General features: G+C 35.4%; 1 protein-coding gene across 1 annotated transcript in view; it reads right to left on the bottom strand.

Annotated features, from left to right (window-relative positions):
• Window positions 1-606: 606 nt before the first annotated feature.
• The window catches only part of LOC136032694 (transmembrane protein 115-like), a 27,176-nt gene continuing 406 nt past the window's right edge, over window positions 607-27,376 (bottom strand). The window contains 3 exon segments of the mRNA XM_065712994.1: window positions 607-962; window positions 3,249-3,422; window positions 13,149-13,869. Of these exon segments, the coding sequence (XP_065569066.1) occupies window positions 782-962; window positions 3,249-3,422; window positions 13,149-13,852 (1,059 nt within the window). The 5' untranslated portion in view covers window positions 13,853-13,869 and the 3' untranslated portion in view covers window positions 607-781.

Raw genomic sequence — 27,376 nt, 5'->3', positions numbered from 1 at the left:
TTTTTTTGGGGGGGGGGGGTCCTAACGGTAAGATACCATAACACAGAAGAAATATACTTTTATTCCATTATTTTTCATTTTTCTACAAGGGCTTCCTGGAACCAAACCAGCACAAGAGGGAGGATTCCAGATCCTCTATATGCAGTTATGTATATATGTGTTATGGTGATAAACCGAAACTTTGTCAATTTTGACATTCTCTGGCGAATGTTCAGAATTCCTTTTTCTCAGCTTGGATTCAGTCAGCATTATACTGGTTTGATGCTAAAAGTTAAAGTTAAATTAAGGTATAAATCTCAGAAATGGATTAAAAACCCAAACTGTCACCATCAAACCTTGCATAAACTGAAAAAGCTTATTAAATCCAGGAGGAAAAAAAAGAAGGAATTTTGGACATTCACCAGTGAATGGTGGCATTCTTCAGTTTCGGTTTCTCACAGTAACATATGCACAGCAAGTCTTCTTAAGTACTTGTGGTGGGAATCAGGCGTTTCCACCTCGCCCGGCATCGATGATCTTAGAGACCTTCTTGGACCATGTTGATCGATCTTGTGCCAGCTGCTCTGCAAAGGCGAGCCACTTCTTAAGTGCATCTTTAAAAATAACTGCATACTTTAATTTTTAATAAATTTCACAAACACCAATACGTTTAAACTGTAATATAAACTCCAATTATTTTCAACTAAGAGACATTTCCCAACTCTGACAGGAGAATATAAAATCTTCAGATTTTCACTTGTTAATAATAATTAAAAAGAAAAAAACTTCGAGCCCAAAACATTTACTCAATAGTTAGTTTAACACTCCCTGCTGGTAAATTTAATTCTTCTTGCTTTGGTTCTAAAGGAATTGTCTGATTGTAATCTTCTTGTGGACTGATCTCAGGGACTGGACTTTTGCTCTGCTTCCAACTTGGCTCTTGCTTTCCTAATCTTTCACCAAGGGCTTTCAAAGCAATCTGCCTACAAAAAAAACAACAAATAGTATTATTATACAAATTACTACACGTAGAACAATATTATACAGTAATAGTAAGTAATTTATGAGTAGTAATAGTAAGTATATAAAAGTGCGTAGTAAAAGTAAGTAGAGTAATCGCGAGTAGTTTATACATATAATAATAAATATAAAACAATAATTAGATATTATGATGGCCTCTTGCAGAATGTTATGGAAAATTAATAGCCCTTTAGCCTAGACCAAATTGGAAGTTTCATTGCAATTTTTTTTAAATAGAATTTTGATGCCCAGTAAGATCTTCTTATAATTGCTGATTGGTGTGTCCAATGTACAATTAAAAGCATACTTTAAAAGATGAGTTGAAATCGATGCTAATCAAAGGCCTTGTACTTTTACAAATTTATCGACTAATACACAAATAAAAACTTAGTTGATGCACGCACTGAAACATGTTTGATGTTCAGGTATATTGGGGTAAACGAGCTAAAAAAAATATCAAATAGTAGACGTGGTGATCCACTTTGATTATATGAGATCAGAGAATAACATTCAAAATTAGAAAATTGAAAATGACATTAGAAAATTCTCTAACATTAGAGAATTACATTGAACATAAAACATTAGCAGTAGAAATTTTTCTGACATTAGAAAATGACATAATATATTAGAAAATTAATTTAGTATATAAAATTCTCTGACTTTAAAAATGATATGAGACAGTATAAGATTACAAATTGGCATTAGAAAATTCTTTCAAAATATAAAATGGCATTAAACATTAGAAAATTAAAATATGACATTGAAAAGTTCTCTGAAATAAGAAAATGACATTTAGACATTAGAAAATCTTAAGTTGACATTAAAAACTCCCTGACATCAGAAAATTGAATTATAAAGTGAAGCTAGACGTCAAAAATTTATAAATTAACATTCTAAAATTCTCTGACATCAGGAAATGACACTAGAAAATGACATTAAACATTATAAAAAATAGAAATTGAAATTACAAACTTCTCTGACCTTAGGAGAAAATTGTCATTGATTGTCAATTAAAAACTGACATTAAAAATTGAAGTTAATTAAAACTCAACCGGTTGAATTATAAACGGATCCTTCAGGACCTGACAATGTGTAAGAGACAATCCATGCATCTGACTTTTAGGCTTGTCTTAGTTGTGCTCCAAAACTGACATAAATGACTCTTGGTAGTTTATTTGAATGTTTTTTTCTTCTCAAGTCTATAGTGCCATTTTGCAATTCTTCTTTCTTCCTAGTCTAAAATAATTAAAGATCCTCATATATGACAAGCATAAGAAAACTACTCTTTTGTGAGGATCAGGGATGACATATTCCGGCCTTTCCTCCAGACACAAAACTATAGGTCCCTTTTCCTTTCCCTTAAAAAAACTTCCTTGGAAATTTCAATTCAATCCCCTGGCCATGAGGCCCAAGAGGATACACATACAAAACTATACATAAAAATTGCTACCATTTAATGAAATCTACTGGTTATCAGCAACGATAATAATAATCATAACAATTTTTCTTTTTTTTAATAAATAGTAACATCTGTAATATGAGTGCTTGCTTGCCTTTGGGCATTAAAAAGGTATATCCCCTCGTGATGATGGAAAACCAACTCAATCTGATTGTAAAAGCACTCCAGAGGAATGTTGGCTTTAGCTACCAGTTCTATAACCTCAAGTGATTGTCTAGATGCTAAGAGACACAACACTAAAATAAAGTAATGTTTGTTGTCTTCCGAACGACACCTGCTGCCCACCTTACAAAAAAGAGAACTATGCACCTATGGCTGACCTCTAGAAGGCATGTACGATGGAGTTTTTTTTTTTTTTCAAAGGAGGGACAAAAAAAAACAACCGACAAACTGAAGAGATTACAAGAAATTATGGTAATGCAGAATAAACCGTTTGGTTTTGTAAAGCCTTATTTTTTATGTTGTAGATTACACTTTGTAATGCAATTATAACTCTGACAAAGACACTTGAAACTTTAAACTTTCCAGGGATTCTCCCTAAAAAATGAAAGGATAAAAAAAGCAAACAAGACTACAGAAGTGTCTTGTCCAGCATCCTGACCAAACACAACATAATTCTAGTGTACTGATATCATAGATGAATGTTACCAGTTAATTACAATGCACGAGTTTGCTAGGAACATGAATTGTATTCTCTAGCCAGAGTGATAGCAGTAACAAAATATAAAATCCACAGCTGAACTGCAGCATGCCTTTTGTTGAAAAATATCTATTTTGAATTAAGATTTACCTTCGCCTTTCTGCATCTTGGGCATCCATTCCTGGCAGTCTTATAGCTATAGAAGAAGGAGCACCAATGTCATATTTTCTAATAGGCTTCTTACATATCTTCACACTTACAAGGCATCGAAATAACAAGTTGCTAAACACAGATATAGGTGGCTGTAAGACTGTTGGGAAAAAGCTGAAAGAAACAAATTGGTATTAATCATCCCCCGATTAAGCCATTTATCAACAAGGGTCATAGGGGGGGGGGGAGTAATTGGAAAGAACTTGGGATTCCCTAGAGAAAATGACGGTCTAATTTGTTTGTGTTTTGTCAACTATAACTTTGATTTGTTATATCGTTGATTTAATGACGCTATAAGCTCTGTGTAGATCTAAAACAAAATGTAATGGTAAAAATACAATAAGTAGGATAAGTGACCAATCCTGGGTACAAGTAGATAGTGAGCCATCATACTGAACTGCCATGAGTTTGACTCTAGCTGCAATGAATCCATAAAAAAGCACCTTATGACATGTAGTTACGAAAATATGGTCACTGTCTTATCCACTTTTAAAAGGAGCAAAGTGGTTTTGGTATACACTGAAAAAAAAATTCATGATTCAGCACATGTCTCAAAAATATTATGTTATAGCAAATTGTCACTCATGCATAATCCAAAGAGGCGTCAATTGGGCTGGAGGGGGGGGGGCAGCGAATAGGGTGGCAACCGCCCCCAAACTTCGTCAATTTTTGGGGCATATTTGCATTGGATAGTAGGTGCCGACATGCGCTTAAGGTATAAGCTTCAGTTCGTTATGATGCCCAGTCTAAAGGACATGAATTAAATATTCACGACTTGGATTTGTCTAAAGCTTTTGATAGTATTTGCCATGCAAAAGTGTGGCACTCTTTGTCAAACAGTTCGTGGTAACGAATTGTAGTAAGGAGTGACCCGACTCAATAGTAACCGAAACTCTAAAAAATGGAATTTTGATACCAATAGTTACATCAAAAGAATCCCATTTTAATGCTGATTTTAAATAAATAAGTTTCATCAAAATCAATTATACCCATCAAAAGTAACGTGCCTGAAAAAATTTGCCTCATTTTAGAAAATAGGGGGAAACACCTCCTAAAAGTCATACAATCTTAACGAAAATCACACCATAAGATTCAGCGTATCAGAGAGCCTTATTGTAGAAGTTTCAAGCGCCTATCTACAAATTGTGGAATTTCGCATTTTTTGCCAGAAGACAAATCACGGATGCCTGTTTATTTGTTTTTTTGTTATTGTTTTTCCCAGGAATGATCGTATCGACTGAATTGTCCTAGAATGTCACGAGAGGGCTCATTATAACAGAAACTAAAAGTTTTAGTGTTTAAGTGACAAAAAAAAAATTGGACGGCACCCAGGCCCCCTCCCACGCCCATTTTCCCCAAAAGTCACCGGATCAAAATTCTGAGATAGCCATTTTATTAACCATAATCGAAAAACCTAATAACTATGTCTTTAGGGACGACTTACTCCCCCGCAGTCCCCGTGGGAGGGGCTGCAAGTTACAAACTTTGACCTCTGTCTACATATAGTAATGGTTACTGGGAAGTGTACAGACGTTTTCAGGGGGATTTTTTGATTTAGGGGGAGAGTTGAGGGGGGGTTACGTGGGAGGATATTTCCATAGAGGAACCTCTCATGGGGGAAGAGAATTTCAATTAAGGGGGCGCAGGATTTTCTAGCATTATTTGAAAAAACACTGAAAAAATAAATATGAAAAGTTTTTTCTACTGAAAGTAAGGAGCAGCATTAAAACTTAAAACGAACAAAAATTATTAAGCATATGAGGGGTTTACCTCCTCGTTATACTTCACTCTTTACGCTAAAGTATTTTTAGTAATTTCAACTTTTTATTCTACGGCCTTTGTGATTCAGAGGTCATTCTTAAGGAATTGGGACATTTAAGCATTAGTGTAAAGGGTGAGGTATCGACGAGGGTTGAACCCCCTCATATACGCAATAAAAACATACGAATATAGAAGTTCGTTACGCAAGTTAATTCTTAAGTTACGTATAATTTTTACCAATGAAAACGTTTGTAAAAAATTAAAAGTTCTAGTTGCCTTTTTAAGTAATCAAAAAATTAGAGGAGAACTAGGCCTCCTCCCTCACTCCTTTTTTCTTAAAATTTTCCGATGAATTGTTTTAATTATTATTTCGTTTTAATTATTTATGTGCGGAGAGCCAAGATCAAAACTTGCATTAATTCAAAAATGTCCAGAAATTAAATAAAAAAACAAGTTTTTTTTTAAAATGAAAGGAATGAGCAACACTAAAACTTAAAACGAACAGAAATTACTCCGTATATGAAAGGGGCTTTTCCTCCACAACGCCCCGCTCTTTACGCTAAAGTTTCTTACCGTTTTAAAAAGTAGAGTTAAGAGAAAGAGTCAAACTTTAGCGTAAAGAGCGGGGCGTTGAGGAGGAAAAGTTCCTTTCATATACGGAGTAATTTCTGTTCATTTTAAGTTTTAATTTTGCTCCTTACTTTCATTTAAAAAAACTTGTTTTTTTTATTTAATCAGAGCTTGGAATGAACCTTCCTGTCATTTATAAACTTAAATTTTGGTATATAAATTCGTTTCTTCGTTTAAAATCTAGTGCAGGGCACTACGGTAATATATCAGTTTAATCTGTAGAACGACAGGATGGGGTGCTATCACTTAATTTATTTAATACTTGCATTCAAAATGTGTTATCAGGAATCAAGCCTTCGTTTTTTTTTTAATTTATCTGATGTGTCTTATATTGCATATAACGGGCGACCTGCTAGTTTTAAGCCAAACCAAGTCTATTTTGGCACTGTCTTTGCACCGTATTTCTATGTTGTTTCTGGATGTTGGTCTGTTTTTTAATGTCAATAAATGCGAATTTTTAGTTTGCAATCCCAAGTCATCAGCTCATAATTTGTCCTGTGGACCCTCAGTAATTCGCAATGTTGAGAGTTTACGGTGGTTTGGAATTAGTATTTGTTCTAGACTCCCTTTTTGCGACTTAAAATTCGGACAGATGTTAAAGAAAACGTGAAGATTAGATATGCAAAAATTGTAACTAACCATGGAAAATATTCATGCCTAGATTTAGCTAAAATGTATTCCGCATATTGTGACCATTCTGTTGTGTTTTTAAGTGGAAAGTACTCGTTATTGGATAAGAATGATTTACGCAAGATCTATATTGTTTATTTTAGATATTGTAAATTTTTACTGTATTTTCCCACTTCATATCCTAATACCCGTATTATTGAGAAGATGGTGCTACCGACATTATACAATCGTTTGAACTGGTTAGTACTATTTTAACAAGACATGCCTTTGTGTCCCTTGGCCCAAATCATAATATTATCCGTGTGCTTGTGTATGTGATTAAGGCCATGATTAAGTGAACTTGAAAACATCAAGGTTCAAAATTGAAGTTAGGGTAGCCTTCTGTCTCTCAATTCTCTAGAGACCGTCGATTGTCAAAATCCTTCAAATAGCACTTATCCATTGGCGGAAATAGCAGGTTAATTATACCAACTTGTCAATCTGGTCTCTAGGGGTGTTATTGGCGATCTGAAACGATTCTTTCTGGCTAAAAACTTGTAAAAATTTCAGGTAGCTGAAAATATTCTATGGGACTGTTCGAAAACAGGAAAATACATTGAAAAATGGTTGCAATAATCTTACAGGTTATTGTCTTCTGCTCATGATAGTACCGATTTTGTTCTACAAGCAATACCCTTCATAGAGTACACTTGTGAAAAAGAGCTAGACATTTTCCAAGATTTCTATGCAATTAGAGGAAATAGAGCAAAATCTTAGCAAACATTTTGTAGCTTCTTCAAGAAGCTAACGCCTGATATTAAAAGCGATATCTTCCGCCAATGAATACTTGAGTACTTTTTAAATATATATATTTTCAATTTAAACATGGGATTTTCGAGTTCCATCAGTTCACTTAATCACGACATTAAGGTTTAAGTTATCTATGTTTCTGTGTATTTGATTTTTCTTCCTTTCTTGTGTAATTTACTCTGCTTGTTTTGTATAATAATGGGTTATAAATAAATAATTATCATCATTAAAGTATTTTCTTTGTGCATTCTAATCGAAAAAAATCGAAATAACGACAAAACCGACCCCCCTATATTTGAGACCTCACATTTTGCCCCCCCCCTCATATATTGAAACAGACATCCCCTCTGCGCCCCATCATTTTCCTGAATTGGCGTCTGTGATGATCCATATAAGAGATTTAGAGAATAATTCTAGCTAATACACTACCAGCATTATTTACCACTGTTCGTCCTAACTCAAGAGCTAGAGGTCATAAGTTGAAACTTGTTAAGCAGCCTATCCTATCCTGAGTCCACGCTCAATTCTTTTCCTCAAGAATCGTCAATAGTTGGAATAAAATCTCCGAAGAAACTGTTACTGCTGAATCTCTGGGCATCTTCAAATGAAGACTGGAAGCTGAGTGGTCCTCCAGGGAGTGTAAACTCAACAGTACACCAACAGTAAACTCAGCACAGTACACCTGGTCACTAAAGAATCCTGAATACAACTCAAATTGTCAACTCTAGAGCTCTACAAGGAGAAATCCTTAGATCGCTCCACGCTGCAATTAAAGGTAATTCTCTATGCACAGACCTATACATACAATACAGAGTAAACTTACAAAACTTTCCTATGTAAGACGTTATTATAATTAGAAGCTAATATTGCTTCTCTTTTTAGAAGCTGTCACTGACTTTTGTGTGACAATAGAAACTAGCATTTCCTCAACGTATTTTTCCTCAATTTACCTCAATTTGCCAGCCTAGATGATAATAAGGCTGGACAAGGCTGAACATTTAGAAATAAGCAGAAACTCGCTGATTTTTTTTCAAGTCTTGTATATTATTTCTTTGCTTCAGGAAAAAAAAATATAATGCGACTTTGAACTTTCTGAATAACTATAGACAAATTTACATACTCTTTTGTGTAAATATCACAGCTATAATTATACTGTTACCACATATTGTACTGTAGCTTAAAATGTAGCTCTGTGTCTGAATTAAATAAAAAAACAAGTTTTTTCAAGTGAAAGTAAGGAGCGACATTAAAACTTAAAACGAACAGAAATTACTTCGTAAATGAAAGGGGCTGCTTCCTCATCAGCGACCCGCTCTTTACGCTAAAGTTTGACTCTTTCTCTCAACTCTTCTTTTTAAAACAGTAAAAAACTTTAGCGTAAAGAGCGCGGCGTTGATGAGGAAGCAGCCCCTTTCATATACGAAGTAATTTCTGTTCGTTTTAAGTTTTAAAGTCGCTCCTTACTTTCACTTGAAAAAACTTGTTTTTTTATTTAATTTCTGAACGTTTTTGAATCAATGCATGTTTTGATTTTGGCTCTCCGCAGAGAAATAATTATAACGAAATTTGCATATTTTTTTAGGGGGGGGGGGCTAGATGGCTTTCTCATAATTTTGATCGAATGATTTTGAGAAAAAAAGAGCGGGGGAGGAAGCCTAGTTGCCCTCCAATTTTTTGGTTAATAAAAAAGGCAACTAGAACTTTTAATTTTTTGCGAATCTGTTTATTAGTAAAACATATACGTAACTTATAAACTAGCTTACGTAAAGAATTTTTTATTCTCATGTTTTTATCACAAATATGAGAGGGTTCGCCCCCTCTTCAGTACCTCTCTCTTTACACTAAATCTTAAATTTTGGCCCAATTCATTAAGAATGACCCCTGAATCACAAAAGCCGTAGAATAAATAGTTGACATTACTAAAAATACTTTAGCGTAAAGAGCGAGGTATTAGGAGGAGGTGAGCACCTCATATGTGTAATAATTTCCGTTCGTTTTAAGTTTTAATGCTGCTCCTTACTTCCAGCTGAAAAAAACCTTTTTCATATTTATTTTTTTCATTGTTTTTTTTTTTTAAATAATGCTAGTAAATCCTGCGCTCCCTTCATAGAAATTTTCTTCCCCCATGACAAATTCCTCGATGGAAAGTTCCCCCAGTATATCCCCCTCTTTTCAACCCCTCCCCCAACCCAAAAAATCCTCCTGAAAACACCTGTACACTTCCCAATAACCATTACTACATGTAAGCACTGGTCAAAGTTTGTAACTTGTAGCTCCTCCCACGGGGACTGTGGAGGAGTAAGTCGTCCCCAAAGACATAGTTATAAGGTTTTTCGACTATGCTGAATAAAATGGCTATCTCAGAATTTTGACCCATTGACTTTGGGAAAATAATTAGCGTGGGAGGGGGCCTAGGTGCCCTCCAATTTTATTGGTCACTTAAAAAGGGCAGAAGAACTTTTCATTTCCGTTAGAATGAGCCCTCTCGCAACACTCTAGGACAACTGGGTCGATACGATCACCCATGGGAAAAAAAAAACAAAAAAAAAACAAACAAATAAACACGCATCCGTGATCTGCCTTCTGGCAAAAAATACAAAATTCCACATTTTTGTAGATAGGAGCTAGAAACTTTTAAAGTAGGGTTCTCTGATACGCTGAATCTGATTTTGTAATTTTCGTTAAGATTCTATGACTTTTAGGGGGTGTTTCCCCTATTCTCTAAAATCACACAAATTTTCTCAGGCTCGTAACTTTTGGTGCGTAAGACTAAACTTGATGAGACTTATATATTTAAAATCAGCATTAAAATGCGATTCTTTTGATGTAGCTATTGGTATCAAAATTCCATTTTTTAGAGTTTTGGTTTCTATTAAGCCGGGTCGCTCCTTACTACAGTTCGTTACCATGAACTGTTTGAAACTGGCAGAAGTAAAAAAGCTACATTGATATATTAAATGAACACAAATATACAAAAATGCATAGATTCTCAGAGTTTTATGCATGATTCGCATTTTATCCCACAAGGCATCGTTTTTGCATTTCTTGAGAAACTAACTTCCCTAATATCAAATATTCATGATGTGTATGGGAGGAGGCCTGTTCTTTATTTCTCTGATCCAATTTTTCCTGCATCCCTGCCATAGCTAAAATTTAGGTTCAACTTGTAGCAACATAAAGAATATAATTCAGGATACAAGGAAACAACAACAAGGGTTTTTGAAGCCAAGAGTCAGAATAGTTCCACTAAAAGCTATATACATAAAAAAAAAAATAATCCTATGCTACTTCTGAGCTTAAAACCTAAAACTCTACAGAGGCGAGTGTTGTTTGTAGTCTGTGACTCAACTCCTTATAAAGATGGATTGGATTCCTTGTGAAGAAAATAGAAACAAGCTGCCCATTCAAAAGGAAGTAAAACAGGAGTACCCTCCTTAGCATAACTCCTAGATACTTTTCTAGTCTGACTATTTGTTTTATAGGTAGACATAGGTCTAGTCTTCAGACAGATGGGTCAGAGGGTTTTTATATACAATGACCTGGCTCAGTGTATGCCCGTGAAAATACTGGGCTTATCAGAACAGTGAGCCATGAAACTTTATTCATTTGATTATTTCTATAGTCTATAATTAAAGAAGCAGACTCTTACTTATAATTTAATTCTACACAATACTGCAAAAAAAACTTTTCAACTAGAAATTGAAGTAGGCATGTGTTTCAGAATTGCAAAGTAGAAAGTCTTTCACTTCAGCCAACATTAAGCTTTTTAAAAGGAGAGCCAAGATAGACAACACTCTCCTACTTTCCTCAAGATATTTAAAATAGTTGCCAATCACAAAAGATGAACTATCCTCAATCTGTATGCAAGCTATGTGGTGTGTAAGAAAAATTAAATTAAGAAAGGTGTTTCTCAACATACAACTTTGAACATTTGGCTAAAAAAAAACATTTTTTGTTTACTCTATCAAAAGATAGTGAGAAATCTATGTGTTATGTTAATAAGACAAGTGACATCTGGATTACAAAAGTGCACTAAAGTATACTAAAAAACCTTTTGACTATAAACTGAAGTAGGCATGTGTTTCAGAATAGCAAAGCAGAAAAAGTCTTTCACTTCAGCCAACATTAAGCTTTTTAAAAGGAGAGCCAAGCATAGACAACACTCTCCTACTTTCCTCAAGATATTTATAAATAGTAGCCAATCATGAAAGATGAACTATCCTCAATATGTATGCAAGCTATTTGGTGTGTAAGAAAAATAAAATAAAGATAGGTGTTTCTCAACATACAAGTTTTAACATCTGGCAGACAAAAAAAGCTTGTAAACATAGGATGAATAGTAGAAAAAAAGATAGTGAAAAATCTATGTGTTATGTTAATATAACAAGTGACATTTGGATTACAAAAGTGCACCTAAGTATAAAAAAAATAACTTTTGTTTTATCATAGATTTAATTTCTAATACGTTGTTTTATACTTATGTTGGATTTGACTGTGACAATTACATGCAATGAAGTATGGAAATCGTCACATACCATTCTAAAAAATGGGTTCTTTGAAAATTTGAGAAAAATGTGCCAGATGTTTTTCAGAGGAATTGTCTAAGCATTTTTTTTCAGTTACTTGTGAAATGATTATACATTAAGTTATATTACATTACATATAAAAGCCTATAGTAAAGATATATATATATATATATATATATGTATATATATATATATATATATATATATATATATATATATATATATATATATATATATATATATATATATATATATATATATATATATATATATATATATATATATATATATATATACATTAAATAAATGAAATAATTAAAAGCACAAAAAATGTGGTTTGATCCCACTATTGAGGACTATAATGGGAGAAAGGTTAATATAGTTAAGTCACCTTTTACAGTTGAAGTGGCCAAGGCAGCAGAAAACTATGCTTAATAACAACAATTTAGCAAAGACGACAATAAAAGTAGGATATATTGAATGATGGAAGAACAAATCATAGGGTCAAGGTAACATTATACTATGATGCGTTTCAACAGTATAGCAATATGTTAAATTTCAAAAGTATTAAAAGTAGACTATTTGCTTAAACAAATACAAACAAAAACACAAACTGAAAAGACACTAACTGAAGCAAAGCATACAAAATTAGATGGTCATATCAATCTACCAACCAGATATTGATGTAATTAGAAGAAAAGAGTTTACCATTACCCATACTGCCTTTTTGCAGAAATTAGTCCTATATTGGTATTTTTCTAGGGCACATCCTCTTCATTTTAACACGAGGTTTCTGAACTTATTGGTTAAATTGGACTTTGAGATATGTAACATGTACAGAAAAAAAACGACACAAAAACATATAGTTGTCACATAAATTTGTCATTAGAGACTGACTCATAAGTAAGCAATTTTATTGTAATATCTGTTCGAGTTTAACAGCATACCACAAATACAAATATTAATGAACTAATTTAAAACTGCAAAGGAGTGGGAGGGAACTCTCAGTAAATTGGTCCAAATCCCCCCCCCCCCAAGAGATTCAACCAATTTATGACCAAGCCCTCGCCTCCTTGAACAAGCTTCATCAACCACCTAGGGACCCCAGGACCATGCAGTTATTTTATTTAGAGACTTTCCATTTCTTTGCAGGTGTAAATTCATCAACTGGTAATTCAAGCCCATGTTCACAAACTCATTTTATAAAAGCAATTTTGAATTGCAAAATATAAAAAAAAAATTTGTCTATTGAGGCATTTGATGAAAAATAGACTGAAGCTTCCCTAGTACCTTTCATTAAGGCAAGAGATAGGTCAATAATATGGGACTGTCGAGGGTACATAGTAAGATACCCAAAAATGCTGCTGAGACTACAAAGAATTAAGGCAATTTCCAGGGATTATAAAACCCAACATCATCTATAAGCCAAAGATTGTGATAAGGACTCTGTAATACAAAATTTGCAAAAAAAAGAAAACAATTTAAAAAGAAAGAAATATCTCACCTTGCAAATGAAAAATTGTCTGCAAGATCTCCTCTCGTGCCATTACTATGTTGCTGATAAAACCTTCAATAAATCCAGCTCACAAGCATCCCAATACCATACATAACTGGATAAGTATGTTCTAACAATCCAACAATCCAAAACAGAATAGATACTAGTAGCACACACAAGGGAATGTTTCTATTCATTATTTTTCCTGCAGGTGTTTTCACTACAATATTGTCTGGCATTATTTGTTTAACTGCTACCATAACACTGGCTACATATGCTGACAGCCCATGCATATGTGTTTGAAACAAATAATCTGAATTAAATGTCACCATATATACAAAGACATAAAAAACAGTTCCAATAATAGCAACTGTCATATTAACTAAGGCAAAATAAGTCACCATTTCTAATTTCCCCCAAAGTGGTTCAATAAGTTTACCACACAGACCAACAACAATTACATCAGTAACAACTTCATATAGATGAAATTCAATCATCCAATGTGTGAATGCTGTCCATATCCAAAAAACAGGAGGAAATAAATAGGCAGGAGTGACAGTTAATGATTTAACAGCTGATTCAGAGAATGATAAACCATATCCAAATAGTACTGCAATGCAGATCACTTTCACAGTCAAACTAGTTGATCCAAGTAAAGAGCTTGCTTCCTGTTTGAGGAAACTAATATTTCGAATGGCTATTCTTGAAGTCATTGTTATTTTTGTAACATCTGAAAAAGAAATGATTAAGTGAGCACAAAAAAGAGGGCACCCCCCCAACAAAAAATAACCTGAGCCTCCTAGCCCTATCACATTAATGGGATCCAAATCTTCTGACATAACCCTATGCTACCCACTCAGTTTGCTGATTTTGTGAATTTTCATTTATTTTTTAGCTGTTTTCTCATCAACAGCTGGCTCACAATGCTAAAATAAATCTATTTACAAATATAAAATAAAATCATCAAACTTTTGTACATAATCTAGGGTAAAAACGCTAGAACTTCCAAAGTCCCTAGTGCAGCTGCAAGCCCTGCACCTGCTCACCCTCAGATACTGATAAAAGCAGGGTGATATAATAGTGACTTAAAGCTGTTGAATTCTGGGCAAGGGAGATTCAGTTGCAATTTCTCTCTCTGTGCACATAACACATTAAAAACTCCAGTTTCTCTGGTCCCAAAGAAAGGAGCAGCAAAGCGTTTTGCTGTTGAAACTGGGCTAATTGGGTATAAAAATCAGCCCCACTAGACCTATTAAAAGCCGAAGTTACAAAGGATTGTGCTCGGATTGTTGACTGGAAGCTGATTTGGGACTCAACTATCAACTAAAGTTAACTCATCATCACCAGCAAGAAATCTAGCCTAGACACACAGGAGGTCATCACCACCTTATCTTGCTGGCGTAAGAATATAACAGGTTATTTCTTTTCATGTTATAATTCTTGTGCCTAAGCCCTTCTAAAGAGAACACTATCAAATTCTGAAAACTACTTCAAGACATTCAAAAATACTTAGGTATGTTATTCCTAAAGGTTGGAATAAAACTTTGAAGACGTGCAACTTTCAGGAATGATAAAATAGGGTAATACTCATAGTACCCAGACAGTGCCTGATCTCCAACAAAATATTTTGATTAAAATGTATCTTTTATAAATGTATTCACTAAGCTATTAACCTAAAATATATGTAGTTTTAGATAGGATAGTTAGGATTGGCTGGTGGTTGCGACTGGGCTAGGTATTAATTAGAATAGGTATTTCTGGAGGGATGTTATACACAACTATTTTAGTTGAGTAGTGTTTTGGGTCCATGGAGTAGAATTTATTGAGATGTTAGATTAGATTAATGTATTTCAAAAACATGTATACAAAACATTTTGCTGCACCTGCTAAGAAAGGCCCGAGGGGCTTGTTGGCAGCAGGTGGCAGTTATCTCTACTCTACATATTACTACATACAAAGATTCTACTTATGACACTCACGCATTATTACTATACTTTTGCATCATTACCATACTATTCGTTTGCAAGGAAGAATCTCTTAACAACAGCCTTGAAGGAAGCCAAATGACTCGAATTTCTTATTTCAATTGGAATAATATCCCATACAGAGGGGCAAAATTTCTAATTACCAAAGAAGCTCTAACCGTATTTCCAAACGAGTGTACCAGATTTGATACTCCTCATGTATCATGGCTATGAAGATCACAATTAATGGAGAAAAAATTTTCGAAAGAAGATGGAAGTATATTATTAATAAATTTATATGTGAAAATACTAACTTTGTAGTCTCTTGTTTTTGAAATATCAAAAAGTTGATTCTAAGTATAAAGTTAATTAATATTATGAGTAAATAAAGTTTTAGGTGATAAAAGTTTAACGGTGGCTTTATTTTGGATTTTTTTATAACATGATACAAAATTACTAGCCCATGCAGAGCAACCATAGCAAATATACGGGTAAAAAATAGCAAAATAAAGCAATCGAAGAATTTTATAGGATACTAGGTTTTTAACTCAGCAAAGCACACCCAGAGATCTGGAAAACTTTGAAGCTATAATATTTGAATGTGTTTTCCATGATAGATTTTCATCAATCATAAAACCTAAATACTTTGTTACCTTTACTCTTTTTTAAATTTAAGAAGGGATTTTAAATTCAGTAATATATATGCTGATTTAGAATATTGGAGGGCTATTAGTAAAGATGGAGGGACTTTTTAGGGGGTGTTCTATGCTTTGCCTATTGGAATAAGCTTTAATACAAACAAAAGGGATGTCATGCTACCAGACTGTCTGCAATCTTGAAGGGAGGACTCCACCATCCCCAAAAAATCACCAGAATGTGGTCCAGAAGATGGTTTGGTGCACCATTGGTTGGGTTGACTGTTGATAAAAGGAGATAACTATTCAAAAGAAAGTAGCTCCAAAATTTCTTAAAGCATAATGCCACAGATTACGATGGCTCAGCCGTTTTTCGCGTATTTTTGGCGATATTATGTGCAGAAGGGACCAACATCAAATAATCAAGAGGCCATATTGGTACCAACTGGATTTTAATCCTTAAACTGTTGAGGATGGGTGATTTGAGTATTGGACTTCTCACAGTTCCTACCTACCTCTGGAATTTTCAAGTCAGTAATTTTTTGTTGTTGTAAGTTATGCCTTGGGGGAATATAATGATTTCATGGTAGGGGTAGTCGTATTAACTTCATAGGGGGCTTATTTGATTAGAAACTGGAAGTTCTAGTTCCCTTTTTAAGAGTCACAAGGGACCAGAGGGCAACTAGCCCCAATATATAAAACTGAATTTTTGAGATAGTCATTTTGTTCAAAACAAACCAAAGAGCACATAACAAAACACTTGGGTTAACACAGCCCCCCAGAGCCAGGGGGAAGTGTTGTAAGTTATGCCCTTGGAGCATTTAAGGTTTTTTTTTAGAAGGGGTGGTTGTATGGTTGGAGGGGGCTTGTTTGATTAAAAATCGAAAATTCTAGTTCCATTTTTAAGAGTCAAAAGTGATAGGAGGGTAACTAGCCCTCTCCCCCTTGACACCTTATTCCTCAAATGAATTTGATCAAAAATTTTGAGGTACCAATTTTGTTCAAAATAGTCCACGTATCATACAGCAATGCCTCTGGGATTGACACAGCCCCACAAAGCCCATGGTTAAGGATTTAAGGAAGTTATTAGATGGGGGTATATAATGTTTTAAGGAAGGGGTGGTCTTACAAACTTTGGAAGAGGCTTCTTTGATTGAAAGTGTTATTTTCCTTTTAAAAATCAAAAGTGATTGGAGGGCAGATAGCTCCCCCATGCCCTCTTTTCCCCAAATGCATCTAGTATAACTTTTGAGATAGTCATTTTGTCCAAAATAATCCAAATATCAAATAACAATACCTAAAGGACTGACACAGCCCTGCAGAGTGCAGGAGTTAATGGGTTACAAGTTATAACCCAGGGGCATATAAGGTTTTTATGGAAGGGGTGGTTGAATAAACCTTGGAGGAGACACATTTGATTGGAACTGGAAGTTCTAGCTCCATTTCTAAAAGTGAAGAATGATCAGATGGCAACCAGCCTCCCCTCTACGCACCCTTTTTTCTTTGTTACTTTGATACTTGGATTTACTGATTTATGGGGCAAGGGCTGTAAGTTATGCAAGTTGTTTATTGTTACTTTGTTTACTTTGATATTTTTACTTTCATACTATTTTTGATATTTGTTGTTGAAAAAAATTTGATTTTTGAAATGGGGAATTTTGAATAACTTGAATCTTTGGCAATCAAAAATTAATAATAAAAATGACTTTTTGAAAAAGAAGTTTCTAAAAGAAAACTAGAGACCAAATTAGACTTGCAATCAATAAAAATAAAAACCTATAATAATTCAAACTCAAAATGACCAGAAATTACTATTAAAGAATAAATGAAACCAAAAGCAAACAGAAATTAAACAAACAATCATAGCAAACAAGTATAAAACAGATACTAATATGAATGAATAAATGAATCTTAAGTTGATTATGTAAATCAAGCTTTAAGAAAGTAAACAAAAAATCTTTTATTATTAAAGAATGAATAAAATTCTAAATGAACAGAAATTAAATAGACAATCATAGCAAACAAACTTACAATATATACTGAAATAAATGAATAAACAAATCTTTAAATGAACAAAATTCAAGTTGAGTATGTGAATCAAGCAGAAAACAAACAATAATTATCAAAAACAAGATTTTGGCTTCTGTCCCCTTTCCTAACTGTAAAAGCATAGTCTACTACATCACTGGCACTTTACTGGAAACTATATGAGTTTTGAACAGTCTTGAAAAGAATTAATAAAATTAAACCAAAAATTTGATGCATAATGATGTCAATTTCTGAAAGTTTGTTAGTTCAAGATTTTATTTCATTGCAATTTTCATTTTATTTTCAATGTTGTAACAAGTATAAAAGAAAATAGTTGTACTATAATTCATTTTTGGTGAAGTACCAATGACTCAGTAGACTTTATACTTTTAAGTTAGGGAAGAGGGCAGTAGCCTAACTCTTGTTTTTAATGATTATTAATTGCTTTAAGCTTGATTTACATACTCAATTTGAATTTTATTCATTTAAAGATTTGTTTATTCATTTATTTCAGTACCTGTTGTAAGTTTGTTTGCTATGATTGTTTATTTAATTCAAATCAAGCTTTAAGAAAGCTTTTTTATTTAAAATCAAGCTTTAAGAAAGTAAACAAAAAATCTTTTATTATTAAAGAATGAATAAAATTCTAAATGAACAGAAATTAAATAGACAATCATAGCAAACAAACTTACAATATATACTGAAATAAATGAATAAACAAATCTTTAAATGAACAAAATTCAAGTTGAGTATGTGAATCAAGCAGAAAACAAACAATAATTATCAAAAACAAGATTTTGGCTTCTGTCCCCTTTCCTAACTGTAAAAGCATAGTCTACTACATCACTAGCACTTTACTGGAAACTATATGAGTTTTGAACAGTCTTGAAAAGAATTAATAAAATTAAACCAAAAATTTGATGCATAATGATGTCAATTTCTGAAAGTTTGTTAGTTCAAGATTTTATTTCATTGCAATTTTCATTTTATTTTCAATGTTGTAACAAGTATAAAAGAAAATAGTTGTACTATAATTCATTTTTGGTGAAGTACCAATGACTCAGTAGACTTTATACTTTTAAGTTAGGGAAGAGGGCAGTAGCCTAACTCTTGTTTTTAATGATTATTAATTGCTTTAAGCTTGATTTACATACTCAATTTGAATTTTATTCATTTAAAGATTTGTTTATTCATTTATTTCAGTACCTGTTGTAAGTTTGTTTGCTATGATTGTTTATTTAATTTCTGTTCATTTTGCATTTTATTTGTCTTTTAAAAGTAAAAGATATTCTGTTTATTTTAAGCTTTGTTTGCGTATTAAACTTAAGCTTGACTTGTTCATTTATCTTAGTACATGTTGTATGTTTCTTTGCTATGATTGTTTATTTAATTTCTGTTTGTTTTGAGTTTCATTTATTCTTTAGTAGATATTTCTGTTTGTTTTAAGCTTGAATTATTATAGGTTTTTAAATCTGCTGATTGTAATTTTAGTATGGCCTTTACTTTTCTTTGAAAAACTTATTTTTTAACAAGTTTTTTTTTAATTAATGTTGACAAGCAGCATAAAAATAGGGAATATAATGGGCACAAGCCTACAATGGGGGCTACTAAGAAGAAAGTATATAAGAAAAGAATTTTGTCAGTGTTGATTCAATCTACAGGTACATGGATAGAAACAACAGAGATCCATGGCAGAATACAAGAGAAATATATAACTTGGCTATATATTTGCACAATAGAGGGTGGAGGTGTTAAAGTTTAATACTCTGATCTTTTTCTATTCCAGGTGACCTGGGTTTCTACTTATCCATAGTCAATGTTGAAACTTTCTACATGGTGTCAGAAACACTTTGAAAAAAGAAAGAAAAACAACAGCATGGAAACCAACATCCCATACCCCACAATGGACTGGACAAGTGACAACCTCAAAGATGTAGTGATTATGATAGCTTTGCTAGTGCTTGTGTTTATTCTTGCTGTGTGTGCTATGCTTGCTTATATTGCTTTTTCTTTATAGGAGCTTGGGTTAAATAAATGCATTAATATCAAACATTACATGGTGCAGAAGTGGGATCTTGGCATTGAAATCTAACAGCACTATGGAAGTCCAACAACCATCCATCAACTGGGATGCCACCTCCTTGGCAGATGAATGGAATCGATTTGAACAGCATGCCCAGTTGATGTTTATAGGACTACTGGCAGAAAAGACAGAAAAATCTCAGTGTGCCTACCTGCTTATCTGGATGGGAGAAAAGGGACGAGAGATTTTCAATACTTTCAAAATGGAAAAGAGTGAAGCCAACAAAATTGAACCCCTTATCAAATACTTTAAAGACTATACAAGCCCAAAGAAAAACACTTTGTTTGCAAGATATATCTTCCAGAAGAGGGACCAGTTAGAAAACGAAAGTATTGAAAGGTACATCACAGAATTAAAAACATTGGTCAAACTATGTCTGTACACAGAACAAGATGAAATGATTCGTGACCAAATTGTCTGTGGAATTCAAAACCAAGCTGTTCAAGAGAATCTGTTAGTGGAAGGTGACTCATTAACTCTTGAGAGTGCAGTGTCAAGATGTAGAACCTATGAAACAACCCAAACTCAGCTAAAATCTTTCAGTGGTAGTAAACCAATATCTATCAAGCAGGAAGTTGATGCAATCACACATAGTCCAAGCCAGAATAGCTTCCAAAATCAGAAAGCTTCTGTTAATAACCACACCAAGGGTAGAGAATGCTATTTTTGTGGTGGATCTTACTCAACTAATCATGCATGTCCAGCAAAGGGGAACACATATGTACACAGTGCAAGAAGCCAAACCATTTCACAAGGGTCTTTTGCAGCAACAAAAACGTAAACACCATTGATGAAGATACTGAGTCATTCAGAGGCAGTCAATGATCAAGAAACAATTTTCCTCTATGCCATTGACAAAGGTAGTGGCAAAGATGAAGCCTTTGTCCCACTGACCTTAAACAACCAGCTTTAAGTCAACTTCAAAATTGACACAGGAGCCCAAGCAAATGTCATTCCCAAAAACATTTTCAACAGGCTTGACCCAAAACCGAATCTGCAATCAACTAAACAGCAACTGAGCAGCTACTGTGGTGCTAGAATCCCTGTCATTGGCACTTGTGACCTTACCTGTAGCCACAAACAGTATCCTAGGGGCGCTCACAGATTCTATGTAGTCCACTCAGCATCAACCCCAATTGTGGGATATTGATCCAGCATAGACTTGAACCTCATCAAACTGGTACTCAATGTTAATGTGGAACAAACCAGCATAGACGAGAAATACAAAAGCCTCTTTGAAGGCATTGGCCGACTTGAAGGGGAATGCAACATCCATCTAAAAGATGGGTCCATACCAACCGTCTATCCGGCCAGAAGGGTACCAGAGGCACTAAAAGACAAACTCCAGGAAGAACTTAACAGAATGGAAAGAGACAGAATCATTGAAAAAGTCACAAAGCCCAAAGAATGGGTAAATTCAATGGTGATGATCAAAAAGAAGAATGGAACTGTAAGGCTATGCATAGACCCAGCAGACCTCAACAAATGCATAAAGCGCCCTTACTATCCCATTCCTACCTCATAAGATGTTACAGCCAAGCTGCATGGTGCAAAGGTGTTCAGCAAAATGGATGCTTGGTCAGGGTACTGGTCATTAGTCCTTTCTGCAACTGCATCTGAGATGACAACATTCAGCACTATATACAGGCGTTATCGATTCCTAAGAATGCCCTTTGGCTTACTTTCAGCACAAGATGAGTTCCAGCGCCGTATGGAAGAAGCATTTGAAGGGCTGGAAGGAGTAGCCATCATTATTGATGATATTCTAGTGTATGGAGCAAACCAAGAAGAGCATGATGAAAGACTCCAAGCCATTATGGAAAGAGCACTAGAAAAAGGTGTTAAATTCAACAAGGATAAATGCAGCTTCAGTGCAAGCAGCTTATGCTATTTTGGGCACGTAATTGGAGCCAATGGCATGAAACCAGACCCAGAAAAACTGAGAGCCATTGAAAAGATGCCCCGACCTCAGAGTCGTGAAGAGCTGCTTACCCTCCTTGGCATGTTGACCTACCTCACAAAATACATTCCCGACCTGTCTACTAGAAATAAAAGCCTTTGAGACATACACAAATGTGAGCCATTCTCTTGGAGTCCCGAAAATGACCAGATGCTGGTAGAGCTCAAGCAGTCAATCATGTCAGGCATCTCCTTCTTCAACTACAAAAGCTTGAATGTGGAGCTGAAAGTCGACGCGTCCAGCCATGGCTTGGGAGCAAACCTCTGTAGTGATGGAGAGGTAGTAGCATATGCATCCCATGCACTTAGCAAAACTGAGCAAAAGTACTCCCAACTTGAAAAGGAGCTGTACGCTATTGTCTATGGATGCAAGCACTTTCACCACTACCTCTATGGGAGACGTGTCAACATAATCACTGATCACCACCCGCTTGAGACAATAGTCAGAAATCCTATCCACAAGGCCCCTCCAAGGGTACAGAGACTAATGCTACAACTCCAACCATACGATCTTCATCTGCAATTCCGGCCAGGTTCAGAAATACCAATCGCTGACGCTCTTTCTCGTCTCCACCTTCCAGATATTGATGAGAAACTAGCAACAGAAATAGACGTGTATGTTCATCAGATCTCTAGAGATCTTCCTGTAAGTGATGAGAATCCTACAAATCCAGGAAGAAACTTCCAAAGGCACGTCTGTTCAGGAATATCCAGCATGAACTGTCAACAAACCAAGGGATCATCTTCAAAGGCAAGAGATTGGTCATACCCAAGATATTACAGCCAGACATCCTGAGACAACTCCATGCTGCTCATCTTGGAGTAGAAAAGACCAAGCAAAGAGCCAGAATGCTGGTTTATTGGCCTGGCCTGAATGCAGACATTGAGCAGTATGTTCGTAGTTGCCAAACATGTGCTAGAAACATGCCATCAAACCAAACAGAGCCTATGATCAGTCACGAAATATCATGTCTTCCTTGGCAAAAAGTTGCATCCGACCTATTCACGCTCAACAATAATGACTATCTTGTAACAGTGGACTATCATAGCCATTTTTTCGAAGTAGACAAACTCAGCTCCACTACCTCGAAGGCTGTCATCTCCAAACTCAAATCTCATTTCGCCAGATATGGCATCCCATCTATACTAATAACTGACAATGGCCCTCAGTACTCTTTGGTTGAATTCCAAGATTTTGCCAGGACATGGGGATTCACTCACAGAACATCAAGTCCAATCTACCCCCAGTCCAACAGGCTTGTGGAAAAGACTGTCCAGACAGCAAAGAGCCTCATGATGAAGGCATCAGAAAGACCCATACTTGGGACTGCTCAAATACAGGAACACACCCATGGATGGACTAGCCTTGCTGTCCCAGCTTCTGATGTGTCGTCAATTGAGGACACTTCTGCCATGTACCACTGACCACCTAAAAAAGAAAGCGGTCAGCAATCACAAGTTTTTGGAGAAACGCACAGCTCTCCAGAGACAACAGAAGTGTCAGTATGATGTGACGTCTAGGCCTCTTCCGTCAGTAGAAGTAGGGAAATCAGTATACATGCAGAAGACTCCAGGTGGCAAATGGAGCCAAGCAAGAGTAATTGCCCAGTCTGAGGCCCCTCAATCCTACATAGTTGCAACAGACGACAGGTCTATCATAAGATGGAATAGAGTTCACCTCTCAAGCCGCCTTGGCATTGACTCAGAGACTAGAGACCTTGGTGGGCCAACTGTCATATCTTTGGCCCCATTCTCTACTCCAAACAAAGAAATTCTGGCTCAAAAATCACTGTCACCACCTGGAAATCAGCTTAGCAGATCACCGCTGCGCTCCTCAGCACCACTAGACTGAATGGAGACAGAGCTCACCTCATCTGAAGCCTCAATTCAGCCATGTGGAGCAGCACCTCTTCCCCAAGTCAGTGCAAGAACACGATCCGCAAGAGTGATCAACCCGCCAAAGAGATTGAACCTGTAAATAGTTGTGTGAAGTTAAAAGTATGCAATGTGTATACCAGAAGTACATATGAGAGAAGTGAGCCTAGCACCTTCTCGTACTGCTTAAAAAAAAAAAAAAAAAATGTTAAGTGTGATAGTAGATTTTACTAGTGTAACAAACCTTATGTGTACTTAGAATACACAATAGAGAAGCAAGCCTAGCGCCTTCTCAGGATGTAAATAAATTTAGTGATATCTCAGATAGTAATGATATGTGCAGTACTGGTGTATTGTGAACCAATTAGTTTAAAGTGAAAAGAAGGGAGATGTAGTGATTATGATTGCTTTGCTAGTGCTTGTGTTTATTCTTGCTGTGTGTGCTGTGCTTGCTTATATTGCTTTTTCTTTATAGGAGCTTGGGTTAAATAAATGCATTAATATCAAACATTACAAAAGAGGCATGAACAAGATTCAAGAACCATGCAAGCCTAATGTTCCTTTCTACTAACATAGATGGGAGATAAATGGCAAGATATCTTTAGCACCTTAACAGTTGCAGCTGATGAAAAAGATACGACTGAAGTATACTTGAACAAATTTAGTGAATATTTCAATCCTCAATGTAATACAGTTTTCTCAAGGTACCTCTTTCATGAATGTGATCAACATGATGGCGAACCTGTGGATCAATACCTGACTGATCTAAAGCTGTTGGCTCATGAGTGTGCCTATTCCACAGCAGACATAAGAGAAGAAATGATAAGAGACAGACTTATGTGGGGTGTCTCCTCAGCAAAGGTTAGAGAAAAACTTCTCCAAGCTGTTCAAATCAAACTTTGTCACAAGCAGTTACCATTGTTTGAGCATAAGTAGAAACCCAGGCACAGCTCAGAACAATGTTACAACCTAATACAAGCGGCAATCAAGCTTTTCAAGAAATACAAACAAAGCAAGAGGTTGATTTTATAAGAAAAAAAAAAATCAAACCAAAAGCCTGCTACTTCTTTAGTGGTGAATTGACCCTCCCAAATGCATCCAGTCAAAGGAAAGATCTGTAGAAACTGTGATAAACCAAACCACTTTGCAATGTATGAAAAAGTAGCAAAAGGACAGAGAACACAATAAACCAGCAACAGCATCCCTATGACCCACAAAACATCAACAATGATGAGTTTTGTATTGATGTTGTAAACATGGAGCTGGGTGATAACCAACTATATGTAAAGCTTATGATCAGTGGGCAAATCAGCATTATTTTTAAAATTGACACTGATGCCAAGCAAATTTTATAGCAGAATAACTTTTCAACTCAATCAAACCAAGGCCAAAAATCAGCAAAACACAACAAATCCTCACCAGTTTTGGAGGACAGAGAATCCCAACAACCACTGTATGTAGTCTTGCCTGTGCACACACCAATGGATGCAATGAAACAAAACCCCTCTTTGAAGTGAAAGATGCCCCATACCAATCCTAGGCTTTGAAACTAGCAGAAAACTGAAATTAATCAAGCTAATACTGACAGTTGAAAACACAATCCCAAAGTTGACCCCTTTCATAGAGGAATTCCAAGATGTTTTCCAAGGAATTGGACAACTTAGGAGCTGAACCAAAGGCCATACCAGGCAGGTTCATCCCAATAGCCCTCCAGGATGGATTCAAGGAGGAACTAGATAGAATGAAAAGAACTTAGTGCCATGAGAAAAGTCTCTTACCCCACAAAATGGGTGAATGCAGAAGCTGTCATCAAAAAGCCTGACAAAACCCTCTGGGTATGCATTGACCCATATGACTTAAACAAGGCTATCCAAAAACCCCACCACCCAGAACCCCTATTTGATGAATCAATATTGAAACATTCTGGTACTAAGTTCTTCACAAAATTGGATGCCCACCATGGATACTGGTCTCTCATCCTTGATGAGGATTCATCTCAATTAACAACATTCAAACCACCATATGGTCAATACAAGTTCAAATGCATGCCATTGAGTCTAATCTCAGCACAGGACAAACTCCAGAGATGCATAGAAAAGACATTTGAGAGTAACAAAGGGTTCTCTGTCATAGTTGAAGACATCATCATACCAGAAAAACCATAGAAGAGCATGATGCCAATGTCCATAGCATGCTAATCTGGGCATGTGAAAACACAGTCAAGTTCAACCAGAGAAACATGTGCTTGGATGCAAAAGCATACTATACTTTGGACACACAATATCAGAAAATGGCATCCACCCAGATCCATAAAAGGTAAGTACACTAAAAGAAATGAGGCCCCAATCTACCAAAGGTGAACTCCAAACTGTACTAGGAATGATGAACTACCTGGCATGGTATATCCCCAATTGTCATTACTAAACCAGTCACTACATGATATGGCAAAACAAAACAGCTTTAGTGAGAACACCAACTTGACAAAGCCTTTACCAACATCAAAGAATCCATTGGTGGTTCCCTTGCATTGTTTGATCCAACAGCAGGGAACATTAAGATACAAGTTGAACTTTGAAGCTTAGCCTTGGAGCCACTCTCATTCAAAATGAAAAACCAGTTTCTTCTATATCACCTGTACTGAATGCCACAAAACAGAACTATTTGCAAATAGAAAAAGAACTTTATGCCATCCTTTTTGGATGCATGCATTATCATCAATACATCTATGGCCCGAAATTCAGAGTAGTATCTGATGACAAGCCTCTCAAAGTAGTTCTGAATCAACCAATGTCAAAGTCTTCACCAAGACTTCAAACAAATGCTACTGATAACCCAACTATATGACTTCACAGTAACATTCCACCCAGATAAAGAAATCCCCATAGCCAATGCCCTGTTTTGCCTATATCTTCCTGAAGAGGATACAAAAATGCAAAAGGAGAATGAGTCAAATGTACACTCAATGATGTTGCTACTACTAATCAGTAGCAGCAGACTCAAACAAGAGACAACAGTAGATGCTCAAATGACTGCACTCACTAAGACAATTCAAAGGGGTTGGCCAGAAGCCAAAAGAAACCTCTCACCAAACATTAGCTCATTCTGGAATGTCTGATATGGCCTAAAAATCATAGACAATATTATACTAAAAAAACATTTTCATAACACAAAGATTTACAAGTTCATTAAAGGGCACTGTCCTCTAGAGGATGAAGGAGTGGAGATAGGCTACTTCAAAATACCTTTCCACAATAAAGCCTAGGCTACTTTAGTATTATGTTGACCCATCCCTGAAAGTTTCATTTGCCCAACCTAACCTCTTTCTAAAATAGCAAAAAGTGGCTAAACTAGAATATTACCCTCAAAGAGGACTTTCCTGGTCAATGTTTCTAAAATATACCAGCTATTCAAAAGGTATGCCCCTTAATAAAGATCACAAACTTTCTCTAAGATTAACTTATATTTTAACAAGCCTACATTTCAGCACTTAGGCCTAAAGTTTATGTGTCCAAAAAGGTTCTTAGGTATAGGTTAACATTAAGGGCTACTGAGAAGGAAACACATTAAGAAAACAATTCTTAGCCTAATGCATGCAGCCCTACAATACTTTACCCTTGCCCCTCTAATTTGAGAGTATATAGTCCCCATTAGACTACACATTAGCACTGTTTTCTGCAACCTGTACTTTTTGTT

This window comes from Artemia franciscana, chromosome 11 (assembly GCF_032884065.1).
Source record: "Artemia franciscana chromosome 11, ASM3288406v1, whole genome shotgun sequence".
Classification (NCBI taxonomy): Eukaryota; Metazoa; Arthropoda; class Branchiopoda; order Anostraca; family Artemiidae; genus Artemia; species Artemia franciscana.
The sequence above is the reverse complement of the archived record's forward strand: the minus strand, read 5'-3'. Positions and strand labels throughout refer to the sequence as shown.